Source organism: Alosa pseudoharengus, unplaced genomic scaffold (assembly GCF_046254945.1).
Source record: "Alosa pseudoharengus isolate Yale_2024_CS ecotype anadromous, Long Island Sound unplaced genomic scaffold, YU_APseudo_1.1 YU_APseudo_1.1_scf_17, whole genome shotgun sequence".
Taxonomy (NCBI): Eukaryota; Metazoa; Chordata; class Actinopteri; order Clupeiformes; family Clupeidae; genus Alosa; species Alosa pseudoharengus.
Window position 1 is genome coordinate 1,823,942 of NW_027468640.1, and position 26,364 is coordinate 1,850,305.

The window sequence follows — 26,364 nt, forward strand, 5'->3', positions numbered from 1 at the left end:
AGGGCTCCATTACTGTAACCTGCCTATCCTGCAATGAACAGTCTTGTCTTTCTGTTCCAACGTATCAAATGTTCATGGGATTTTATATTTAGTCATGACATACACTTGTTCAATTGGTGAAAGCTACTGAGATTAAAAAAAATAGTTTAATTCAATATCACTGGAGACTAGGGCTGTAACGATTTACGATTCGAAACCGAAATCGCGACATTCATATCCACGATACTGTGTCGCGGTGTGAAAAGGCAGAATCGCGACACACCCTTTCTAGTGTTTCACGCAGTGCTTTGCAGCTTATGCGGCCGCAAAAGCAACCCACAACTCCCGCTTTACTTATCGGTAGCCTACGTTGTCCAAAAACAAATAAATAAATAAATAATAATTTCATACCTCACCTTGCTTTCATTGTAGACTATGTGTGCAACTTTACCAAACAGTAGAAGTAAACCCCCTCTCCTTGCCCCGCTCTCTCTCGCGCTCCCTCCCTCTCCTGCTCAATGAACACGCGCGACTTAAATAAAACATTCACAATCGTGAAAGCAAGGACGCATAGACGACTAGCTAAATTACTATTAAATCCGCTTAGCATCATTAGCATGCTGCACATCAAGGCCGTAGTCATGATGTCAACATTGGGGGGGACCAAATCTGTGGTGGGGTCTGAGGGACCCCCAAACAGAATGTGCCCCCCCCCCCCCCCCCGTGAAAAGAGAAGGGTGGAGAAGAAGCAACTTCACTGGTCCATCCCTGGTCCATTCACTGGTCCATCCCTCCATTTGTGTTCAAAATGTAGGCCTATACTTTAAAAGAAATTACAAACTAGAGTATCTTTTGATAACCTCTATATTACACAGAATGTGGTTCTTTGACTTATTACTTACACCTGAAGATTTTTTTAAACTAAGGCTTAGACTCATAGGTTTGGAGCCTAAGATTTTGTCTTTTAATTTAGATTTTATTATGCTGGCGGCTAATCACACAATTTTAACGTAGTTTGAAAGGGACAGGATTCAGGAATAGGCTACTAAGACAGGCCCCTCTTCTGTCTGACTCACCTCGTGTTACCCCTGTATGCATTATAGACTGGCTTCTGACAGAAATTACGTTTTGTGCCAACATGTAGAAACACTAGGCCTACTACAGCCTTTAATTAGTGAATGGAGGTGCAAATTCCTTTCTTTGGTTATAGTCCGCGATTCACATTAACTAGGCTATCACGTATTGTAAACGTCGCCACATTTGATCACGTTTAGCCTGCATGGATGCGCGATTAAGTGCGCATCTAAATATAATATGCAAGATGCAACAATCATTTCTAAGAGGCCTATACACGGTAATTTCTGGCATTACTACTAGCATATGAATGCATTATTTATGTTGAAAGACGTGAAAGAAATGACACAGGCTTGCACAAATTCATCATTTAAAATAAAACGTTTCACTTTCGCTATCATTGCGAGAATAGGCTACAATATGGAAAATGTTCCCTTTCAGTCTGATTAGCTCCAAACATGTATGGGATTTCCTTAGCCTGTGCTACACCTTTCCAAGAAGTTTTGTGAAAAGTGTTCCAGTAGCTTTTGCGAAATTGCTGACAGCACTACCTCACCGCAGTAGGGTGCAGTAAATGGAAGCTTTTGATAGCGCACGCCACTAACGAAAAACGGAAAATCACCAGGACAAACCACTCAGGGGTGTAGGCTACTCTGGAACCATAGGTTTGTGCGTTATTTACGTTTGATTACATTTCAGATACGTGTTGGTTTCCTGTAGGCCTAGTATAGCGCTTTATTCTTTCTTTATTTTTCTATGTTCGAATATTGGGGGGGACATTTTGGTCATATTTGAATATTGGGGGGGACACGTCCCCCTCAATGTCTATGGTGACTACGGCCCTGCTGCACATATTTGTTTAAAACTCTAGCATTGAAGTTGACTGATCATCTCAATACCAACGTTTCCCAAAAGGGCCTGTCCCAAGGAGAACAAATATTACCTTGAAACTTAAACACACATGGGGAAACTGAACAGTCCAATCAGTAGACTATGATAGGCTAAGCTATATGTTACTTTGTTTACAATATTTCCAGGCTTCAACCAGACAGCTGAATTAAAGAGGTAGAGTTGTAATAAAAAAAATAGTAGGCCTAGGCTATAGGCTAATCTGCATAAAGTGTGCTGTCATAAATATCAGTCATTCAGAAAAATATTTTTATATCAGGATATAAAATAAAATATATATTATATTGTAATCCTCTGGTGTTCTAAGGGAGGCTATTAAAATGTTATTTAATAAAATGCCCCCCCCCCCCAAAAAAAAAAAAAAAAAAAAATCGAGATTCATATCGAACCGTGGGTCAAAAATCGTGATACAAACCGAATCGTGAGGTTGGTGTATCGTTACAGCCCTACTGGAGACTCAAGGACTTAGTAGAACAAAGTGTAGAGGCTAAAACAAATGACTCTGAATAGGAACAGAATATTATTTTAGTGAGTAGATATTTTATTTAATTAGTAACATTTTCAAACAATTACAATTGTTTCCCCCAAAAACATAGCCCTAAATTCAGTATTACCAAAGCAATCACCAGCCAAGAAGACAAAATAGAAGTTAAAAATTGAAACATAAAAATAATAGAACACATGCCAAAGATAGATGTCTGTTTAAAAGTATATTATTACTTCTTTTATCTAGACATGTTCATAACTAGTTGAGTTGAAGTGACTGTAGGGGCGTCATTATGGTGGACACAAAGGAAGTGATTCTGTAGGGGTGTAATTATGGTGGACACAAAGGAAGTGATTCTGTAGGGGCGTCATTATGCTGGACACAAAGGAAGTGATTTTCTAGGGGTGTCCTTATGGTGGACACAAAGGAAGTGATTCTGTAGGGGTGTCATTATAGTGGACACAAAGGAAGTGATTCTGTAGTGGTGTCATTATGGTGGACACAAAGGAAGTGAAGCAAAACACAAATGATTGACCAGGATTTTAAAGGGACACCAGGCAACGTTTTCGTGTTAATTAATCATCTTCGTAAGTTCGTATATAGTTAAATTACTCATTACGGGACGAATGAAGGCTCTCTCGCCCGCCCCTACTGCCTGTAGGAAGAATATCCCGCTTGCAAGTTCGGTGTATCCTACCCGCCGACCTTCAGTATCACAAAGTCTCAGACATCACGAGAAGCAGGATCTGTTTACATCCTGCACCCCCAGCACAGAGGCAGGCTAACGAAACGCTAGAGATTGTTGCAAACGTGTGTAAAATGGCAGAGCTGGCGAATAAGCAGCAAAAACCCTTGACGGAAGATGCAAAGAAAAGGAAAAGAGTTTCAGACCGAACGAGGGCTCCCACACATATCAACACGTACAGACGGTAGGGGGAGCTTCATAGAGAAAAAACATCAGGCTTGCCTGGTATTCCTTTAACAGGTGAGACTTTTTGTCTTCATAAGTACAAACTGGACGTGCTGAGCACTCAGTTTACTGCCCTGTGTGTGCTGTCAGTGTGTCCATCTCCCAGTTTACACACTTCATACATCACATGAACAACAGCAGTGTTTAGAGCTCAGTTCTCTTCCTCCTCTTCCTCCCCGCTTCTTTCTTCTCCTTCATCTCTTTGAAGATCTTTCCATCCGGTTGCCTCCTCCAGGTCAGTTTGGCGCCTGCTGGCATCCCACTCTCCCTCAGTCTCTGCTGAATCTGGAGAACAGAACCCAAGTCATGCAGAACCACCTCTCACCATGGACAGTCACACGTTCCCAGCACAGACTCACTTGTAGGGGTCTGGACTCACCTGCTGTAGGAAGGCCTGCTGCATGGCAGGGTCATTGATGTTCACATGAGAAGCTACCTGAAGCTCCACTCTCACAATCTGACTCTTCACCTCTTTGGGGTCTGCAGAGCAACACGCACACATGCACATAGAGTTTCAATTCAGATCGGGAGTTTTTATTTCAGATTGATTTTAACTAGTGCAGTGCCCGTTTAAACATGTCATTCCTGTAAAACACCCATAGCCAAATTGAATAACTTCCTGATCAGTCTAGATACAATACAGAAGCATTTTTGCCAGAGGATCCAGGACTATAGCCAGAGAAATTAACAAATGATCAGAGACACCATAGTACGCATGTAGTCATGTCATGTACCTTAGACGTAACCTTAGCAACCACAGTAAAGTAGGCTAGAGAATGTTGGGAAACGCCTGCTACATTTGCAATCAAACAGACTAACGGTTCCACAGATATGCAGTTAACACTCTGACATACAGATATGCAGTTAACACTCTGACACACAGATATGCAGTTAACACTCTGACACTCTGACACACAGACAGACGTTCCTGTAATTTATAGATAGATGATTATATTGGCAAGATAAATACTAATACCACTACTATTGAGGATTTCTCTTTCTTTTGCCTGCCAGCCTGCCTGTACCTGCCTACACCTGTACCCCTTTACATTGTGTGTTTGAGGTCATGCCATATACCTGCCTACACCTGTACCCCTTTACATTGTGTGTTTGAGGTCATGCCATATACCTGCCTACACCTGTACCCCTTTACATTGTGTGTTTGAGGTCATGTCATATACCTGCCTACACCTGACAACAACCTCCTGCTGAACGTCAGCAAGACCAAGGAGATTGTTGTTGACTTCCGGAGAGGTCACACCGAACACCTGCCACTGACCATCAACGGTGCTGTGGTGGAGAGAGTGAGCAGCACCAAATTGCTGGGGGTGCACATCAGTGAAGACCTCTCCTGGACCACCAACACTGCATCACTGGCGAAGAAAGCTCAGTGTAACGGTGTTAATAAAGTGCTCCATATAGTTATTGTTAAACACTGCTAAATGGGTCAAGACTTTTATTTTGGAATTATTCTGTACAGTAGTTGCATTGTGGGTGTCCTGCAGCAGAAGGGAAGTTAACTGCTGCAGGTAAGCTGGGCAAATGAGGGTCCGCATTAAAAGTCATTAAAAGTGTTATAAATTGTATTATATATGTCCTATATCTATTGTTAAAATCATTATGTATGTTCATCCACATAACTCGCGTTTCAGCGATGTTTTGTATTGTCTTGTAACTTTTATTTGGTTTTGTATTTTCGTTTGACCTTGAAGCACCATCGTATGGCTTTAGTGCAAATTTTAATATCACATTTATTTTGTTCAGGCGGACCAGATCTCTCTGTCTTCCCTCATGTTTGTATTTCCTGACCCATGCAGGTAACCTATTGTATTTATTGTTTTGATTTTATGTTTCGTGAATGTTTTATGCTTCACTCGTAGCATGGCTAGCATTCGCGAGCTAGAATGACTAGCCGTTAACGTCTTTGTAGCGTTCTAAATGCAGTACTGCTGTATCACCACAAGAGTGGAGTGTTTACCTTTTTATGAGCGCTGTTTTGCGTGTTTACTAATGAAAATAGATGAAGTAGTGTTTGTATTTGTATGTGGTATATCGAATTCACTCTCTGATTGAATGTTTGCATATTCTACTGTTTATATTTATTTTATCATACTGGATGATCACCCCCATGTAAGAATATAATTAGATCTAATTAGAAATATAACAGATTTCAACAGATTAGATATATAAGTAGTTTACTTATACAGTTACATACATTTACACATTCACACTCATGTTTTTATGCCACATTATTCCCTTTTGGAATTTATTTTGTATTATTTTATTGACACACCTCACCTCATACTGGACCTGAAATGAAATAACCATATGCTTAGATACTTAGTATAGTAAGAGAATTGTGTCTGAGGGCAGAAGGGAATAACCATATGCTTAGATACTTAGTATAGTAAGAGAATTGTGTCTGAGGGCAGAAGGGAAGTTAACTGCTGCAGGCGGACCAGATCTCTCTGTCTTCCCTCATGTTTGTATTTCCTGACCCATGCAGACAAATAAACCTGCTTCATCTACCATCATCGTTTCCGAGTGATACACCAGTAAAACACAACGCAAGTTACATCAGCATCGCCTGTACTTCCTGCGGAAACTCAGGCGAGCAAGTGCTCCACCAGCCATCATGACCACATTCTACCGAGGCACCATTGAGAGCATCCTCTCCAGCTGTATCGCTGTGTGGGGCGGAAGCTGCACTGAATACAACAGGAAAGCCCTGCAGCGCATAGTGAACACAGCTGGAAGGATTATTGGCGCTTCACTCCCCTCCCTGAAGGACATTTACACCTCCCACCTCACCCGCAAGGCGACCACAATTGTGAGTGATGCAAGTCACCCCGCTCACAATTTGTTTGATCGATCTACTGCCCTCTGGGAAGAGGTACAGAAGCCTGCGCTCCCGCACCACCAGACTCACCAACAGCTTCATACACCAGGCTGTTAGGATGCTGAACTCTCTCCCCCCTCCACCCTCAGCTACATAACATCCTGGACTTTGGACCCACAATGGCTGCCTTGCACTACTCCACTTGCACTACTCCACTTGTACACTTGCACACTTTGCAACTTGTTGTTGTTGTCCTGTTGTCCTGAAAACACTTCTGAACACACTTCTGCTGCTCTTACATAACTTGCACCACTATGCCACTTGCATACTTAGGTCAAACAGAACTACCTCAGCCATTTATTGGCCTGACTTTTGCACTATTATATTGACTGTCTACTAGGGCTGGGACAACGCGTCGACGTAATCGATGACATTGACGCAAAAAATACGTCGACGCAAAATATGAGCATCGATTCGTCAAGCATAACGTGTGCTGCTAAATATTTTTAATTTTACACCTTCAGTGTTTTCCATACGTTGACTAATCTGTGGCTGGGCACCACGAAATCAAAACCGTCCACCACACATTGATGTTCTATGTTGTAGGTCTACTATTTAAATTAAAGATAAGATAAAATAATTTCATTGAGCTGCACTTTTTACTCACACAGACTTTCCTCGCCCCGCCCGCTCTCTCTCGTAACGAGCCCGCTGCTCCTCCTCTGCATGTGATTTAACAAAATATTCACGATTGTTGAAGGATTGTTGTTGCCACATAGAAGCACTGCATAGAACACAGTGGGCTAAATTGCTATTAAATCCGCTTAGCATCGTGACCATGCAGCGCAAATTTGTTCAAAACTGCTGCATTAAAGTTAAAGTAAACTCTGCTAAAGTCTTATCACAACATAGTACATTGAGGAGACTAAACTAAGTTAAGTTACAGTATGCAATCAAGCAGTATCTCAAAGCTAACGTTAGAATACTGTTTGGGTGTCAAGTTTCCCAGCGGGCACCATGTCAATTTGATGTCAAGAATTAGTCAAGGTTTTGACCACCATGTTGAGCATCTATAATTTCATACTATTTTAGCATTACAAGCTATGGCTTGCTTGTTGTTGTAAAGACGTCCAACAAGGGATCAATCTAACATGTAGTCACTGGTCTATAAACTTGGGTCAATATGATTGATGTTAAATCAACGTTGATTTGATATCAAGAAAAAAGGCATAGGAAAAAGGGCGTCAAAATGATATGGAATTGACGTCATTGAATTGACCACCATATGAGAACCAATAATGTTAATAATCTTAATAGTAGTAATAATAGCCCACTAGGCTAATGTTACTATTGTTTTGACACTTCTACCAATCAGTCTGGTAATATAACAGACTAAAATGCCAACAGTAATCATTTTCACGATTGTTTTTAACGGATGCTTATCACCGCTTGATAAGCGCATGCGCACACACAGCAATTCCCATCCCCCACCCCTGAACAAATTCAAATTCGCGCAGCACTCTAGAATCTTCGCTGAGTTTGCTCCTTTTCAACTGCAGTCACCAGTGACTTCAACAATCAACCGTCACTTTTCTGTCATGCCTCTGACTGAATGTGTAAGCCGTACAAACTCTGCCGTCATGATATCCCAGGTAAGAATTACAGTACTTTTGTATGCCAATTGAAAACGTGAATTTATTCGAAATATATTGTTTTCATAATGGAATGTTAATCAAAGCCGTTAGTCATGTTTAGAATTAGCTAGTGAGCTAACGCTAGCGATGTTAGCTGTTAATGTTAACTTTTCCAGTAGCAGACTAACTTCACTATTATGTGGAATATCTGTTTGTTTGCCTGTTTGTCTGTTTGTTAGTTTTAGAATGAAATATCAGGCGCAAGTAAGTTAGCTATACATTTAAAGTAACGTTAGCTACATTAAAAATGGCTGTTACCATGCAGGCTAGTAGACACAGATGAAAGTTGTTAACGTTAGAATTAATAACGGTTAACGTTAGCTCTACCTTGCGAACTTCCATGGGACATAGGTAACGTTAGGTCACTGTATTTAAACTTAATACATGTAGTGCTAGTGTTGATACATAATATAGTGTTGCTATAACTGCAAAGAAGTCCTGTATGAATTAAGTAATATATATATATCAGTTATCTACCCACTGATTTAAGGAACTGCAGTTTAATATAGCCATGTTTATTAACAGACCTGTCATTTAATGGATGTGATGGGTGGGTGGCACCTCAATAGCATGCCTACAAGTAAAGGGATCTTTAGTTTGTGAAGGGTAGTGTTAGGCTACATGTTCTTCATTTCATAGCCCTTATTTGCCCCTTGTTTGATGTACCTGACTTGCTCTGAGGCATGTGTTAAGATGCATGTGAGTGTAGTAGTGCTTCAGTGATGGTCTTTTCATGTTCTGTGTGTTTTGCAACATATTAATCTTAGTCTCCCTCTGTTTGCAGGTGGTGTGTTGTGAGGATTGCTGCAGTAAGAACACTGAGTGCATTCTGGAATATTCCAAATGTGTGCCACGTCCAAGCTCGCAAGAGAGTTCACTCACCAGGTAAAGACACACACACACACACAATGTTATTTTGAAGTATTAAAAAACATTGTTGTTTTAAAATTTTTGAACGAAATGGTTGGTAATTAGCACGTTTACGAGTATAGTTTACATTCCGGTATGATGGCAGAAGTGTCTTTGTGTACTGTGTGTCAAAACTATACTATTTAGCATGGTTGTGCAGCTACTTCAAATACTGTAAGTATTGTAATTTATCTACATATAACACTACAGTTAAGCGTGGGAAAAAAGTGGAGGTGGGGGTGGGGCGGGGATTGCATGGAAGGAGATGCATGCTATTTCAAGATTTGAACACCCATTCACTTTACTTTTTTAGCACAGTTAATTTGGACTAAATGCATCAGTTTTTCGTTTTTTTTAATTTTTTTTACATGAAGACATCCTTAACTTGTGAGTGTTGGAATTGTTGCTAGGTAGTTCATTTAAGTTCACTCAAAATGTCAGGCCGATTGTATGGTGTGTGCGTCTCGTCACTGCTATGGCGCGTTTACATGTTATCTGTCACTGCCAGCACGTTCTATACTCAGCGTCGTCCATCCTTGCAAATGGGTTCAAGTGAGGACATAGAGTTAAGTTGTAAACAATTGTAAAAATGATTGCCATAATCTGATTACACTCAAAAGACGTCTGGTTTTGGTACTCTACAAATTAATGTTTTACTTTTGTTATGCAATGTTAATGGTATACAGATTAAAACATGTTTTCAGTGTCTCTTTAGCTGAAAACTACTTCCAACACGCATGCCTCTTCCATGAATAGGCGCTCTTAGCCTGGCTAACGTCAGACCTCATTGAGATAGGGTCTGGGAATTAGACATTAATTTTCTCGTATTTGAAACATGGTTTACGAATGCCCAGAGCCGTTTATTGGGCGCTACGAATGTCTATCAAATACGTCTGTACATAGCTCATAACGGCTTCGGCGTGTCGTCATCGGCTTGCTGCCCTCCCTCCGTTCTGTGATTGGTTCCTTCGTTGAGGTGAAAACGAAGTCCATAGAATCCAGGCTGCCTAGCAGCGTGAATAAAATCGCGTGCGTAAGGCAGCATGGGAAAACCCAGGCTAAGGCACTCTAGTCCTTGAGCCACCCCCTAGTCCACCCACCCACCTACCCATCCGCCCCCCCCAAAAAAAAAAAAAAAAACTTGGGGGTGTCACTCCCGGGATTTTAAAAACAATTCTAGTTGCTCAACATCATGTCTGATTAGCAATAACTGCTATGAAACAGAGACATTACATTTTCTGGTCAGTGAGGTTTAAATTAATTAGTTCCTGAATCCTATCCCATTTAATGTGACTTCAGAGGGCTTGAGAGGGATAGGATTTAAACCGTGGCGGACCGCCATGCTTAAATAAATGTAGAGGAAACACTGGATATTCCTTTCCTTGTTCTACAACAACAACCTAATAACATGATCATGCTGATGGCTGATAGCTTTTGCTCTTCCCAAATACAAGTAGCCAGGTGAGATGTTTGCAACTACATTACTTTTTATCAATCCAGTTGCAGCAGGCCTAGTTTCCAAACCACAATTGTTGAACTGTGATGAACTGCCCTATTTGTGATTGTTTTTAGAGATTCTAGAGGTTTTATACTAGTGCTGCCACTAACAACTAATAACTAATTTTGTTGTATAACTCGCACTCCTCCTTGTCCACAGGTGGCAGCAGTGCGGTGGAGGCAGAGTGGCAGCAGTACGGTGGAGGCAGAGGGGCAGCAGAGCTGGCCTAAACAAAACAGTCTTCAGCCCTTGGAACCGCACCTGGCTCTTTGGCCCCAAGAACAAACCTTCCCGTCATAGGTGCCTCTGATAGTGCTTCACTCACAAGAATGGTAACAAGAATGCACTTAAAGAATGCCCTGGCAGGAGCATCACATATGAATACTTTCACAGACAGTTGAAGTGCTTTGCCTCCATGAACAATGCCATCTTGCTGTAACTGCTGCAACTCCTGGAGAAAGTCACTTAAGTACTCTTCCTCTGAATTTGGTTTAGCAACTCCACAGTAGATGGCCACAATGAAAGGAGCAAAGTTGTGAAAGTTGCAGAGTATGGGCCACATTTGGAAGTTGGAGGATTTAAAAAGTGGCACACCATCAATGTTAAAGCACAAATGTAGGTGCTCAACGATTCCTGGATGCTGAGACAAACGTTTGGTTTTGGAGTAGCATTGTCGAGAATGGTCAGAAAAATCTACCAAAAAGTTTGTAAATTAAAGGATGGAAAAAGTATGGGATTTTAAAATAGAAAATGTGTAGGAACCCTGTTAAAAGAAACCATTTCTCTGTCTCTCTCCATTCAACTGGATCTCTCAATGTTCTCAATGTTCTCCAACATTCCATTACTTGTTACTACATTGTACATGTTGTCATACATTGTTCATATTTAGCCATATTTATTCTGCCCTTATAAGAAAACTACTAATACACTGCACATATTTAATTTATATTACTCTAAACCACCTTCTATAAACCAACTGTATACTACTGTCTACACGGCACTGTGTCTTGTCCTGTATATGCACCACCTGTCTATACTTTGTATATCACTTTTCTGCTTTTTTGCACTTCTAGTTAGACACAAACTGCATTTTGTTGTCTTTGTACTTGTATTCTGCACAAATAATCAAAATATATGTCAATAAATGCTGATGTAATTTTGACATCAATGTTTGTCGCATTTATGTTTATTTGACATTGAAGCTTGATATTGAATGATATCAAAACAACATCAACATCTTGACATCAAATAGATGTAGAATTGACATCAAACGCCAACAAAGCTTGACATGGAAATGACATCTTGATGTAGAATAAATGTTGAATTGACATCAAAGCTTGACATTGAATGATATCAGAATAGCATCAAAACGACATCAACATCATGACATCTTGATGTCAAATAAATGTCGAATTGACATCAAAGCTTGACATTGAATGATATCAGTAAAGCATCAAAACGACATCAACATCTTGACGTCAAATAAATGTTGAATTGACATCAAATGCCAACAAAGTATGACCTCAAAATAACATCAAAACGACATCGCGGAGGTCAAAATCTTGACATCAAATTGACATCAGTACATTGACGTCGATACAACTTTCATTCTAGACCTGTTTCTAGACGTAATTTTGACGTCGATGTTTGATGTCATATTGATGTTGAACTGACATCAAATGCCCACTGGGTTAGCATGCTTACTTGCAGCTGCTTATTCGTTACTAATGCAGGGCTCATTTTATTGACTGAATGTTTGCAAAATCCCGATGTAAATGGAAAAGTGTTTTCCAAGACTCAAAAGTGCTTGTCCAAAGGAGAAGTATGCACCGTTATTTGAACTAACTACGTTATGAATTGCATCCACACATCAGCAGCCTTTTAACTGTGTTAATGTTAATTGCAAGGATTCCCACACGAACGTTTTAAAATGACAGGCACTCAATTACATACAGTACTGAACTGCTACCTCTGACTAAGAATGCATTACTTTGCACTTGTATAGTCTTTTATTTTGGGATCTTAAGAGCAATAAACATATATTGCAATGTTAAAGAATTGTTTTTTTCATTCAGATGTGTAAATAAACATGTATAAGTTGCTATTATGAATTAATGGGGAGAAAATCGATAATCGAATCTAAATCGAATCGGACTGAAAAAATGAATCGTTAGATTAATCAATGCATCGAAAAAATAATCGCTAGATTAATCGTTTAAAAAATAATAGTTTATCCCAGCCCTACTGTCTACTGTATGGACAATTTCAACCCAAATTTTGCTGCTCTTATTTCTTCATTGTATGTGCCTTCTTATTTACTTTTTATATATTTTACTTGAATGTTATGTTTGTCTGTGGACCTAATTGGTAAAATATGTCTTGTCTCCACCGTGGGATAGTGGGAAACGTATGTCTTGACATGTGAAGAAATTGACAATAAAGCAGACTTTGACTTTGACCTGTAGCCATTTACATTGTGTGTTTGAGGTCATGTCATATACCTAGGGCCAGCCGTGGCCTACTGGTTAGCGCTTCGGTCTTGTAACCGGAGGGTTGCCGGTTCGAACCCCGACCAGTAGGCACGGCTGAAGTGCCCTTGAGCAAGGCACCTAACCCCTCACTGCTCCCCGAGCGCCGCTGTTGATGCAGGCAGCTCACTGCGCCGGGATTAGTGTTTGCTTCACCTCACTGTGTGTTCACTGTGTGCTGAGTGTGTTTCACTAATTCACGGATTAGGATAAATGCAGAGACCAAATTTCCCTCACGGAATCAAAAGAGTATATATACTACTATACTATACCCCAGGGTAGGAATTTCACGGCGGCCACGACGGCTACCGCCGTCGTAGCCCCTTGCGTTGGCCGTGAGGCCCCTTTGAAAATCAGAGGTTTACAGGCCACGGTGGCCTTGGTGCCCCCTTCTTTGCGTCCTACTAATAGCGATATATATTTAGCCTATGGCCTGTCAAAACAATCTTAGCATTCACAGCGCAAATTACGCAGTGGAGAAAGTTAGCGCAAGAAAGAAAGTGCGTCCAAATTCACCCATTCTTCTCAGTTGAACTACTCGCGTAGTAGCCTACTCATCACAGACATCACAAGTATCACATGAAAGAGCTTTTTCTCAGCTTTTAAACGATGTCAGCCGCTAATTGCTGTGGTGAACGGTTCGCGAGAAAAGTAAATAATATCATTCAATTTAATCATAAATTCTACTGAAGGTTTTGCGTCCATCTTCCTACCCATTCATCTCGGCGGAATACTTCACGAACCCCTCGTTTAACACATGACAAACCATATATCAGAATAATATATAATAATTACACTGTGTTTACCGTAAATTGTTCTACATTATTTCATAACGGGCCAAATACAAAATAAATATTACAAATGTCGCCTAGATATCGGTAAATCAGAGGACAGCTGACTAAGAGTTGGTGAAAGTTGCCTTAATGATCACAAAATGCTAAGCATGCATCTAGGCTATTTGACTTTCTTAAAAGCTGAGCTGTGCTTAAATTGTTCAATACATGATTTCATAACAGGCCAAATATCAAATAAATGTTAAATATAGCCTAGATATCTGTAAATATTAGATGATCAGATGATTTAAAGTTAATGCGTCATGTTTCATGTTTTTGTAATGTTTCATACAGTGATGCAGGTCTACTGCAGTGAATAGGCTAAATACAACTTTGATAATTTTTATAGCCTACTACTGTATAGTTAACGTTGGCCTTAGTGCCCTGACATGTGGCCTTTGTGCCCCCCACCAAATATGCCCAACTGAAGGCCAAGTGGCCTTGCCCCCAGAATGTTGAAATTCCAAGCCTGCTGTACCCCTTTACATTGTGTGTTTGAGGTCATGTCATATACCTGCCTACACCTGTACCCCTTTACATTGTGTGTTTGAGGTCATGTCATATACCTGCCTACACCTGTACCCCTTTACATTGTGTGTTTGAGGTCATGTCATATACCTGCCTACACCTGTACCCCTTTACATTGTGTGTTCGAGGTCATGTCATATACCTACCTACACCTGTACCTGCCTACACCTGTACCCATTTACATTGTGTATTTAAGGTCATGTCATATACCTGCCTACACCTGTACCCCTTTACATTGTGTGTTTGAGGTCATGTCATATGGCATATTTGTTTGTTTGGTGTCATAAGTCTTCCACTTCATTGTCAGAAAATATCTAAGAAAATGAAGTATCAAGCATTCATAGTAAACACACCCACATGGGTGTGTGCAAATGTGCGATCAGGTGGTCTGCCACGCCTCCTTTGGCTATAGAGCACGGCTGGGTTTCCCCATTCAAAACTGAAATACTTCATTTCTCTACCACAACCTGCTCACTTGGTGGAATTGACACTATGTCACCAGTGATGTGTCTCTTTTCTTTATGATAAAAGACTACAACACACTGCATAACTCACCCACTGCACCATCTTTAGGTCATCAGCATGTCATATCGTGGTCATCAGCAGCTCATGACCATACTGTTGTCTGACTGAATTCCCATCAAGCAGAGAGAAGGAATAGTGGAGGGACAGTGACTCACCTCCATAGCAGATGAAGTGACAGTGACTCACCTCCATAGCAGATGAAGGGGCAGTGACTCACCTCCATAGCAGATGAAGGGGCAGTGACTCACCTTCATAGCAGATGAAGGGGCAGTGACTCACCTCCATAGCAGATGAAGGGACTAGGATGTCCACAGTCTGCATCATTCCACTGACCACTGGACATAATTAGAGTGCACGCCACACCCGGATCATTGGGTTCTTCAGTGTTCCAGTAGCGGAATGAGGAGCTGCTGCCATCTGACCACTCCCAGGCATCTCTGAACAGGCCGATCCAGCCATACCAACCTCGTCTAACTTGCTCTATCTGGTCATTCTCTGCCTGATTCCTCACACTGGCCAGGTCTGTGTGTTTCTCTCTGCAGTATCTCTGAGCATCTGCCCAGTTCTTCCCCTCAGTGACCAGCACATAGGGATGTGTGGAGTTTCCCCCTGTGGTAATGCATGGGTCATGGTTAACTGGGAATCAGCACAGCTTTACAGTCTGAAGTAGTGTGAGTGAGACTAACTGTTTAGTTGTACAGTGTGGCTGCCTGTATTCATGAGTGAGTCTGAACTAATGCCAGTGTTCAGGTCAATACACACTGATTTGTAGATCTGCACAGTTTGGATGCATGAGTTGCTGAGAGAATGAATAATCTTGTTCTGAATGAAAGAAGTTGGATTCTCACCGTCATGGCAGACGAAGGAATTGATTTCGTTACACGGGTCATCCCACCATGTTCCACCATTCATAATCACACACTCTTCAGCATCTCCTCCATTGGGTTGGCCTTGAGCCCAGTTCCTGAACTCTGCTTCATTCTCTCTGTAGAAATCCCTGTCAGCCAGAGACCACTGCCACTTAGGTCTGCTTCCCTGCTTCAGCCCAATCCAAGCATCTCCAGCACCTTCTTCCTGGATCAAGCTCTTCACCTTCTCCATCTCTGTCATGTCGTCTATGGTGGCGAGGTCAGTGAACTCCTCTCTGCAGTACTGCTGAGCTTCTGTCCAGTTCTTCTGTTCCTTCACCACATGGAACTGACGTGGCACAGAGGAGGAGAGACTGCCCAGACCTGAGAGGAGAGAGGAGCACACACACACACACACACACACATAAACACAAACACACACACACATAAACACGCAAACACACACACACATAAATACGCAAACACACACACACATAAACACACACACATAAACACGCAAACACACACACACATAAACACAAACACATAAACACAAACACACACACACATAAATACGCAAACACACACACACATAAACACACACACACACACACACATAAACACACACACACATAAACACACACACACACACATAAACACACACACATAAACACGCAAACACACACACACATAAACACACACACACACACACATAAACACACACACACATAAACACACACACACACACATAAACACACACACACATAAACACAAACACACACATAAACACACACACACATAAATACGCAAACACACACACACATAAACACACACACATAAACACACACACACACATAAACACAAACACACATAAACACAAACACACACACATAAACACGCAAACATACACGCACATACTGTACACACACACAAACACACACACACACAGAGGGAGACACACACACACACAAACATTACAGTGGAGGTGGAAATTGGGAAGGCACACAGTGGAAATTGGGAAGGCACACACAGAGAACCACACACACACACACAAACACACACTGATCCACAACATGTCCACAAATTCTACTGGCTCTGCTAAATACCTAAATGCACGCACACACACACGCACACACACTGATCCACAACATGTCCACACATTCTACTGGCTCTGCTAAATAGAGCCCGACCGATAAAGGATTTTGAAGGCCGATACCGATACAAATATTTGTTGATTTAAAAATCCGATATATCGGCCGATATATATATTTTTTTTTTCAGAAACGCGCAACAAAACATTAACAGATTTCCCCTTACATTAGTTATTTGTAGTTATTTATGAGTATTGACTAAAATAATATGATATTGCATTTTAAAAACAAACTTGTTTATTTTTAAATAATATTGTCACAGTGGAACATCGAAATATATTAAAGTTCTGATAAATAAAATGTATAAAAATAGAAACTTAAGATATGAAACTTAGTCTTTTGAACAAAAACACAATAACAAGAACAACCAAATCAAAGTTACCAGTATTAAAAGACTTGGTAAGCTTCATAAATATAACTTTGAACTAAGACTTAATAATTACAAAAAAGAATGATGACATTATTACTATCATTTGTATTATCATTAAACAAGATAAAGGTCACTCCTAAATGTTTGAGTGTGCGTGTGTAATAATTAGTCCCTATTGCCTTATAAGCTACCTTATAACAATGTCAGCTTGCTTATCCTTTTACCTGCACTTTTAAAATCATTTCCATCAAGCTACATCAAACCATTTTCAATCATCAGTTGCTGCCTGCCTTCTAAAACCTACTATTTAGTGATCTAAATCCATTATGTAACTTGTTAATGCTGCGGCTGAACGACAGTCTGAAACGCACACTTGGCGTCATTGGATTTCACTTGTAAAAGAAAAGCTAACTTTTATGCACAAGCTACGTTTGATACTTTTTCTCTATGTCTAAATGTTCACTCCTCGCACGTCTAACTTACATTTTACAATGCAGGGACTGTAACTACAGATATACTAGTTATAAATACAGTAATCATTACTTTATTTAGGCAGAATAAGTTTGTTGTGGTTTCCAAGCTCATTAATGTTAACGTTAGCGGTCTTCCACTGATATTCATGGCATTAGCTAGCTTTGTGGTTAGCTAGTCTATGATGAGCCATAATTTAGCAATGGATAACGTCATACTGCAAATTGTAAAACATACGCTTTCAAAATAACAGGCCGGGGAGAGATGATACGTCTCACTGCTATAACTGTCACGCTATTAAAGAAATACATCTTCAGTCAAATTGTCAAAAGTTAGAAGGACAGACAGTCAACTACACTGTAACAACGTAACCTAATTACTAGCTAATTCCGCTTCACTCTTGGCTTATTTACCAGCAGCAAAACTGGACATTGTTTTCACTAATTTTGTCATGCTTATTTGAGTTAAGAGAACTGATGGGGATGTTCTTTTAATTGTTATTCAAGCAATGTATGTCTCGTGACCAAATCACCATGAACACACTTCACTGATGATCTCACTCGCGGATAACTGGTTCTCTCTGCCCGACTCTGGCTGGATCAGCAGGTTGCAGGATGTGTGGCGCCGCTGGCGCGTTATACACGAGTGTTGCCAGCAGGGACGGTGTAGAGTGCCCTCTGGTGGACAAACTATACAACGCCAACACTCATGACATGGTTGAAGGGTGTTTCGTCCGTTTTTATTTTATTTTGAAAATATTCATTTATCGGCCATTATAAATGCCGATACCGATAGTTTGGAAAATGCCTAATATCGGCCCGCCAATAAATCGGTCGGGCTCTACTGCTAAATACCTAAATGCACACACACACACAGATCCACAACATGTCCACACATTCTACTGGCTCTGCTAAATGCACACACACACGCACACGCACACACACACACATATACACACACACGCACTCACACACACACACACGCGCATACACACACACACACACGCACACACACTCTACTAGCTCTGCTAAATTCCTAAATGCATGGACTATATGCACACACACACACACACACACACACACATAGAGATCCACACAGACACAGACTTCAGCACACACACACACACACATGGACTCATGTGCATTTCCCCCTTCGCCTCCTAAGCCCATTTCATTACATCAGAACTCTTCTCATCCTGCTTCTTCATTTTATCTTTTTTGATTTGATTTCTCACAATGTCCTCTTTCCTCTATGTCCTGTGTGTATGTGTGTGTTCTAGTCCTCTATGTGTGTGTGTATTACTAGTGTGTCTATGTGTGTGTGTGTATTCTAGTTCTCTGGTGTGCAGTGTTCTCTGTGTGTGTGTGTGTGTGTGTGTGTGTGTACTCTAGTTCTCTGGTGTGCAGTGTTCTCTGTGTGTGTGTGTGTGTGTTCTTGTTCTCTAGTGTGCAGGGTCATGTGTGTGTCTATGTGTGTGTGTGTATTCTAGTTCTCTGGTGTGCAGGGTCCTCTGTGTGTGTGTGTGTGTGTGTATGTACTCTAGTTCTCTGGTGTGCAGTGTTCTCTGTGTGTGTGTGTGTGTGTGTGTATGTACTCTAGTTCTCTGGTGTGCAGTGTTCTGTGTGTGTGTGTGTGTGTGTGTGTGTGTTTGTGTGTACTCTAGTTATCTGGTGTGCAGTGTTCTCTGTGTGTGTGTGTGTGTGTGTGTGTGTGTTCTAGTTCTCTTGTGTGCAGTGTCCTCCGTGTCTTTGTGTGTGTGAGAGAGAGAGTGTGTGTTCTTGTTCTCTAGTGTGCAGGGTCATGTGTGTGTGTGCGTGTGTGTGTATTCTAGTTCTCTGGTGTGCAGGGTCATCTGTGTGTGTGTGTGTGTGTGTGTTCTAGTTCTCTGGTGTGCAGTGGCGTGTGTGTGTGTTTAACCAATTAAAACAACATACAACTAATTGCTTTGCAAATGCAATGTCACTGAAATCAGTCAAGTTTCTGAAAGCGACCCCTACTGTAATTGAAAATTAGTGCACAGATCTTCCTCCTCAAGATCCCCATTAGCGGCCATTGTAAACGCTCCAAACCCCCACGGCTCGTGAACAACATGGTGGTGAATGGCGTGAGGGAGGAAGCTCCTCCATACTCTACCCAGGCGCCTTCATCAATGAACCAATCAGTGGAGCTGATTGTGTTGCCAATATCCAATCAGAAATTCAGAGTAACTGTTATCGTGTCAGAAGTTCTCATACTGCAGGAAAGACGAGCATGAGGATCGACAATTAACTAGTATTCATTTAATACATTAACTAGTACTCATTTAATACTTTAACTAGTATTCATTTAATACTTTAACTAGTATTCATTTAATACTTTAACTAGTATTCATTTAATACATTAACTAGTACTCATTTAATAGATTAACTAGTATTCATGTAATAAATTAACTAGTATTCAGTCCCTCCAGGAATTTGCAATGTTGCGATTGCAACAATTAACGCAAATTCAGCAAATCCTCGCGAATTCTGGGCGACCTCACAATTTTGTCCAAACACTGCAACTTTTTCGCAAATTTGACCAATCATCATGGTTTCCCCGTGAAATTTCACCTACCACCACAGTCCCTCACGCAGAATATTAAGCCAGATGCCACACTCACTTCTGCAGACACCAGAGACTGCCCTATAACTTGTTCACTCCTCTGCAGTTTTGATGACAATAAATAGAAGGCTAACGTTAATGATCTGCTTTACTTGCATCTCTCAACCTGGTGTTGCTAACCTAGCAGGGCCAGGTTAAGGTCATCTGGGGCCCGGGGCAGAGGCCTCCCCGAGGCCCCCCCCCCCCATTTTTTTTCCAATATATATTACTATTATTATTATTATCAATATACATAAGAGAGAGAGAGAGAGGCAATTAAATTATGACAGACATAATGTAAAAATGAAATTTGCATTTATATTGTGGAACCGTATAACCAACATACAATTGTACCAACATACAAAAAACAAGTAGCCTACAAACATGGGGCAATGCACACAAAAAAATCAACCATGAAATATTACCATCAATTACTTCAACTAAGGCTTGAAAATTGCCAGTGGTACCCAGGTCAGACTAAAATGGGCAACTCCCGAACTCTGAACTCATGAAACATTGTAGCCTAGACAGCCACATCATGATGCATTGTAACACGCTGTCTGTAATACACTGTAACACGCAGCCCTAGCCAGCCACGACGTCAAATACATTGAAACACGCAGTCTAGCGCACACACACAGCCCAACCACATCAAATACAAACAAGGGCGGTGTCGCAGCCGATAACGGTAACATTGTCAGGGACAGGGGTAGTATGCCTAGACGTGGACTTATCCCTATTTTGATCCTCGTTTTGAAAAAAGTGGACAGGGCCAGGGGCGTAGCACCAAATTCTGGGCCCTATGCACAAGTGGTGGCCATGCCCCCCCCCCCCCCCCCCAACCAACCAACCAACCACCGGCTGTAAGCATGAAGCATGAGGTTCACAACTACTATCTAATCACACACTGAATTAATCTAACAACTCTTATATGTACTGTATAACAGAAAATAATCTTATTACCCAAGACTTCACTGAATTTCTGTTTTATTTGAAGAATGTTTAAAAGCTAGAACATGAAATGAATGAAAACACTTTTGGCTGAGAGAACAGCTATCTATACAAATTGAACACTTTTGGCTGAGAGAACAGCTATCTATAGCTAACTGAGTGTGATGCGTTTCACAAGTTAGCTTTGCTACTAATTTGACAGCCTTTCCTCATGAACCTATATAACATTGAGTTAAGTTATTAGCTCATAATAATTTTCGAATTAGTAGGCTATTGAAATGTTGTGGTAGGCTATAAATCAGGCATCATGTTACAGTATTTCTAATTTTGTGTTAATGCTGTTTTAGCACTGATAATCGCGGATTCGCGGTGGTATTGAAGTGTTTTGTAACCTTCAGGAGTTCATTTCATTTGTAGACTATTGCTTTCACATTGGGCTCACCTTTCTTGGGAAAGAAGGCTGTTAACACTTGTTTTCCCTCATTTCTTTTTTTCTCCCTTTCTTGCCTCTCTTTTCTTTTCTGGGAACCGGATTTAGCTTTCTTAGACTTAGACATCTTCACACCGTGACCGTCTGCATTGCCGCTTCGGCAGAATGAACGTTACTTCAAAAATGCGCCTAGCAGGGGAAGGCGGACTGAACCATTTCGTGCAAGGGAGAGGGTGCCTGCCCTCAAACAATGTTGGCTTGGACACAATTTAATACATCACTCAACTGATGCATTTACCCGAAATATTTGCATCTATATTAGTTAATAACATTTATTAAGATCTTTAAATTAAGGAAATTATTTATTATTAAGGAAAATAAAATTCAACTCCTTAGGGGCCCTCCCCCCACTTGGGGCCCGGGTAATTTATTCCCACTTGTCCCCCCACTACGACGCCCTTGGACAGGGCACCTGCAGGAATGAATGCGATGGTACGCACACACCCACCTAACTTTCAACGCTTTGATAATATTTGTCCCGGTTAGGTTCCTGCATTGGTCAGTTAAAAAGTAGCCTACATACTGTAGTAGGCTAATAACATCCGCATGCAATATCTTTATAACAACAACGCCTAACAACGACCTATTTATTTGGTCAACTTTGTATAGCCCTATAAAGGCTAAAGTTATCTAGTTTTGTTCTAGCGAGCTACGTTCACGTATGGCTTTAAACTGTGGTAATGCTAGCCTAACGTTTTGACAAGCAATAATCTTGCCTACCTTGTGCTTGCGGCTTGCCCATTTGAAATAACTCCTCTCGCTTTGCTGTCTCCATTCTTTCTGTTTTCGTTGTTTAAAAAAAACGTGTTATATCCATGATGAATCTCGAGTTAATGAATTAGCTTATACCATTGTGTGCTGATAACCAGCATTGATAGTAATAGAAAAAACAAGCTAGCCTACCACTTCTGATGCCTGTGTATCTCTCCTGCTCAAACAAAAGGTGCGCGTGTGCATAGTTCTGCGTTAAGTTGATTTTGATAACGTTACAAACTTTACTTTACAGAAAATTGTAAATAGCCTACTGGCATGCAGTTAATGGAATAGGCTACTGTGCAGAGTTGAGAAGTTATGGTAGCCTAGGCCAATTTGGTGTAAATACACGCACACAGGGGAAATTATCTCTTGTTGTTGAGTAGCCTGGCTGATACGCAGTGTGTACGGCCGTGGTTTTGGCGCGCTCACTGAGGACGTCTGGCTGAAGCTCTCTCTTTTTTCGAGATCCGCTTTCATATTTCCTAATTGTCTCATGCGAAGTCATTGTTGTCTGTGATAGCATGCACTGATACGGGCAAAGACAGGTGACGATAAGACACTTGTTTTCTTTTTTAAATGTCCCGCGCCGGGGCCCCCTAGTGGCCGGGGCCCGGGGCAGCAGCCCCTTTGCCCAATGCCCAAACTCGGCCCTGCTACCTAGGCTATGAAAGTAAGTTAATTAAGGCCTACTTGGTTTACTGACATTTGAGTAGGCTATGCAACCCATTGGCAAACTAAATTTACACCTGGAGATGATGTCCTTTTAGCTCGTATCATGTTTGCTAGCTTGTGGGCTCAGTTTGTGTAGTGCTACTAAAATCATAGAAATTAACAACATTGCAAGACATTTACCTCTTCTATGATCCAAGAATGATTTCATTCGAGTTTTTTAACATTTATTTTAACTAATGACATAGAAAACATCCCGAATTCATTCCATCCACATATCGTAATGCACTATGCAAAAAGTTATTTCCACTCGTAGCCGAACACAGTGAGATGCCTTCCAATCCACTCAGAAATGTAATAGGCTACTCTCACGTCCTTAAAGTGGCAGGCAATCAATTAGAGTTACACACCACTAATGTAGGCTAATAACATTAAAGAAAAGTGTAGTCTAATAGTTTAAATCAATATGAAATTACTAGATACTTAGTTGGCTATTAGTAATTATGTAGGTCACAGAATATGAATTATTAAGAAGATATGAACTTATTGATGAATTACAACATCTATGAATGTATTTAAAACATATGACATGATGCCATCTCTTTAGGGGGCTGTCTTTTTTGGACAGTTATACGAAAGGTTATACTGCTTTGTGAATTACCCCAGAAATTTACACAAATAAAGTAGGCCTACTTTGATTTTCTGTAACCCTTACTATTTACCTTTACTTATCCTTTTTAATAAGCATCAAGATGATCAGTGTGATTTTGGTCTCACTAACCTTAATTGCCCTCAATTAAAAAATAATTAAAAAAAAAATCACAACTATTTTTGCAATTTTCACTTCCTCCCGCAATTTCTTCGCAACAAACAGCTAAAAAACACCGCAACTTCCATCGCAATTTTTTTGAAAAGTTGTCGCGAAATCAGGCATTTTAGATCGCAACAATCTCAAAAAATCCTCGCAAAATCCTGGAGGGACTGAAATAGTATTCATTTAATAAATTAACTAGTACTTATTTAATAAATTAACTAGTACTCATTTACAATACTTTAACTAGTATTCATTTAATACATTAACTAGTACTCATTTAATGCATTAACTAGTATTCATTTAATAAATTATATAGTGCTCATTTAATAAATTGGTAACACTCCATAATAAGGTGCCATAATAAATAGCAAACTAGTAATTACCTAACCCTTTGTTAATATGTGTTAATTGTTACTAAAATATCTATTTGCCACAAGTTAATAGTTTTTTCATAATTAATTAAATATTAGTTGTTTGCATAAAATCTGTATGTTAATCTTTTAACAAATCTATTAACTAATATTGCATAATATTTGTTAATAGTTAACTAAATGTGTTTTTGGCACTAATTAACAGTTATTTCTTACATCATTTAAATGTTAAATGTTTATTTACAAACTATATGTTAATATAAAAGTCAATGACATTATTATTTATCTATTTGTTATTAAACTGTGCTTCTGCCTATCCCATTATGAACCACTCCTCATAGGACCCTTACAATAAAATTGGTTAAGCTTAATTAATATATTAGTAATATATAGCTATCAGTGTGGGGCCCCTTATAATAAAGTTGGTTAAGCTTAATATATTAGTAATATAGTAATATACACAGACAGATTATAATACTATATATACACAGATTAGTAATATACACAGACAGACAAAGCTAATGACATGAACAATGTTGACACAGTAGCTTATGTCTCAGTCTGAAAATCCTAGTACATCCGCACAGGTGAGGTCTAGATTTGGTCGCATTCTCAAGCCAGTTGACAGACTGATTCAAACTATGTCAAGACAAGATATTGTTCACACACATCCGTCTATGCAGGCTATCTGCAGGTCAGTGTTTCAGGTTTTTCCTGATTAGACATCTAGTTGAGGTCATACACACGTTTGGTAACATGGTTATGTGGTCCAAGCTTTACTGATTAGCTTTGTGGAGAATTTATGGAATTTATGGTTTATGGCTTTATGGTCTTGTGGGGTGTATAAAGCACCCTACGGTCAGTGGTTGGTTGTGTGAGAGTTTGTGCACCTCTTCTTCCACTTCATCCTTATTGGATACCTTTGTGGTTGGCTGTCCAGTAATTGGTGACCCTCTGTCTAGTGTTTGAAAGTAGTGTACTTTTTGCCTTTGGAAGTACTATTTGGTTGCTGCTTGAATTTGGTGAAATTCAGGGGAGGTGGGTGTAACAGAGTTAGAAATGTAGTTTAGTGTTTGTATGTGATTTTCGCCGTAATTAAGCAGCTTTATCGAGATTGGTGTTTTGGAGCCCCCTTTGGAGAAACGGTATACTGCATCTCTGCTGCGTTTTGTCCGTGTATTGTTGCCATAGCCGATCAGAACTCGAAGCGGTATGCTTTGCATTGGGTAAGTTGACTGTGTAAAGCACTCCCCACTTTTTTTTAATTTTGTAACTGTAAAATGTTGTTTAAGTTGAAAACTTCGATATATCACCTGTATTATATTACTTCACATGTATTGTTAGGATTTGGGTGCAATTCTAGCAACTTAGAGAACGTTTATTCCCCCATCGGTCCCCCATACTGATAGTTATATATTACTAATATATTAATTAAGCTTAACCAACTTTATTATAAGGGGCCCCACGCTGATAGCTATATACTACTAATATATTAATTAAGCTTAACCAACTTTATTATAAGGGGCCCCACACTGATAGCTATATACTACTAATATATTAATTAAGCTTAACCAACTTTATTGTAAGGGTCCTATGGGGAGTGGTTCATATTGGGATAGGCAGACCAACTTTATTGTAAGGGCCCTATGGGGAGTGGTTCATATTGGGATAGGCAGAAGCACAGTTTAATAAAAATTAGTTAAATAATAATATGTCATTAACTTTTCTATTAAAATATAGTTTGTAAATAAACATTTAACATTTAAATGATGTAAGAAATAACTGTTAATTAGTGCCAAAAACACATTTAGTTAACTATTAACAAATATTAATACAATATTAGTTAATACAATATTAGTTAATAGATTTGTTAAAACATTAACATACAGATTTTATGCAAACAACTAATATTTAATTAATGATGAAAAAACTATTAACTTGTGCCAAATAGATATTTTAGTAACAATTAACAAATATTAACAAAGGGTTAGGTAATTACTAGATTGCTATTTATTATGGAGTGTTACCAATAAATTAACTAGTATTAATTTAACTAGTGCAGTGCCCGTTCAAACATG

At 39.9% G+C, this 26,364-nt stretch overlaps 1 protein-coding gene and 1 long non-coding RNA gene across 2 annotated transcripts in view; one reads left to right on the top strand and one right to left on the bottom strand.

Moving 5' to 3' along the window:
- Positions 1-8,417: 8,417 nt before the first annotated feature.
- LOC143127134 (uncharacterized) lies at positions 8,418-11,527 on the top strand. The gene is made up of 2 exons (XR_012987513.1): positions 8,418-8,837; positions 10,519-11,527. It is a non-coding gene; the product is annotated as an uncharacterized LOC143127134 (long non-coding RNA).
- Positions 11,528-15,023: 3,496 nt separating this feature from the next.
- Positions 15,024-26,364, bottom strand: part of LOC143127837 (C-type mannose receptor 2-like) — a 39,428-nt gene continuing 28,087 nt past the window's right edge. Inside the window, exons 2-3 of the mRNA XM_076289551.1 lie at positions 15,622-16,005; positions 15,024-15,382 (exon numbers count right to left, since the gene is read on the bottom strand). Coding sequence (XP_076145666.1) covers positions 15,024-15,382; positions 15,622-16,005 — 743 coding nt within the window. The remainder of the gene's footprint in view (positions 15,383-15,621; positions 16,006-26,364) is intronic.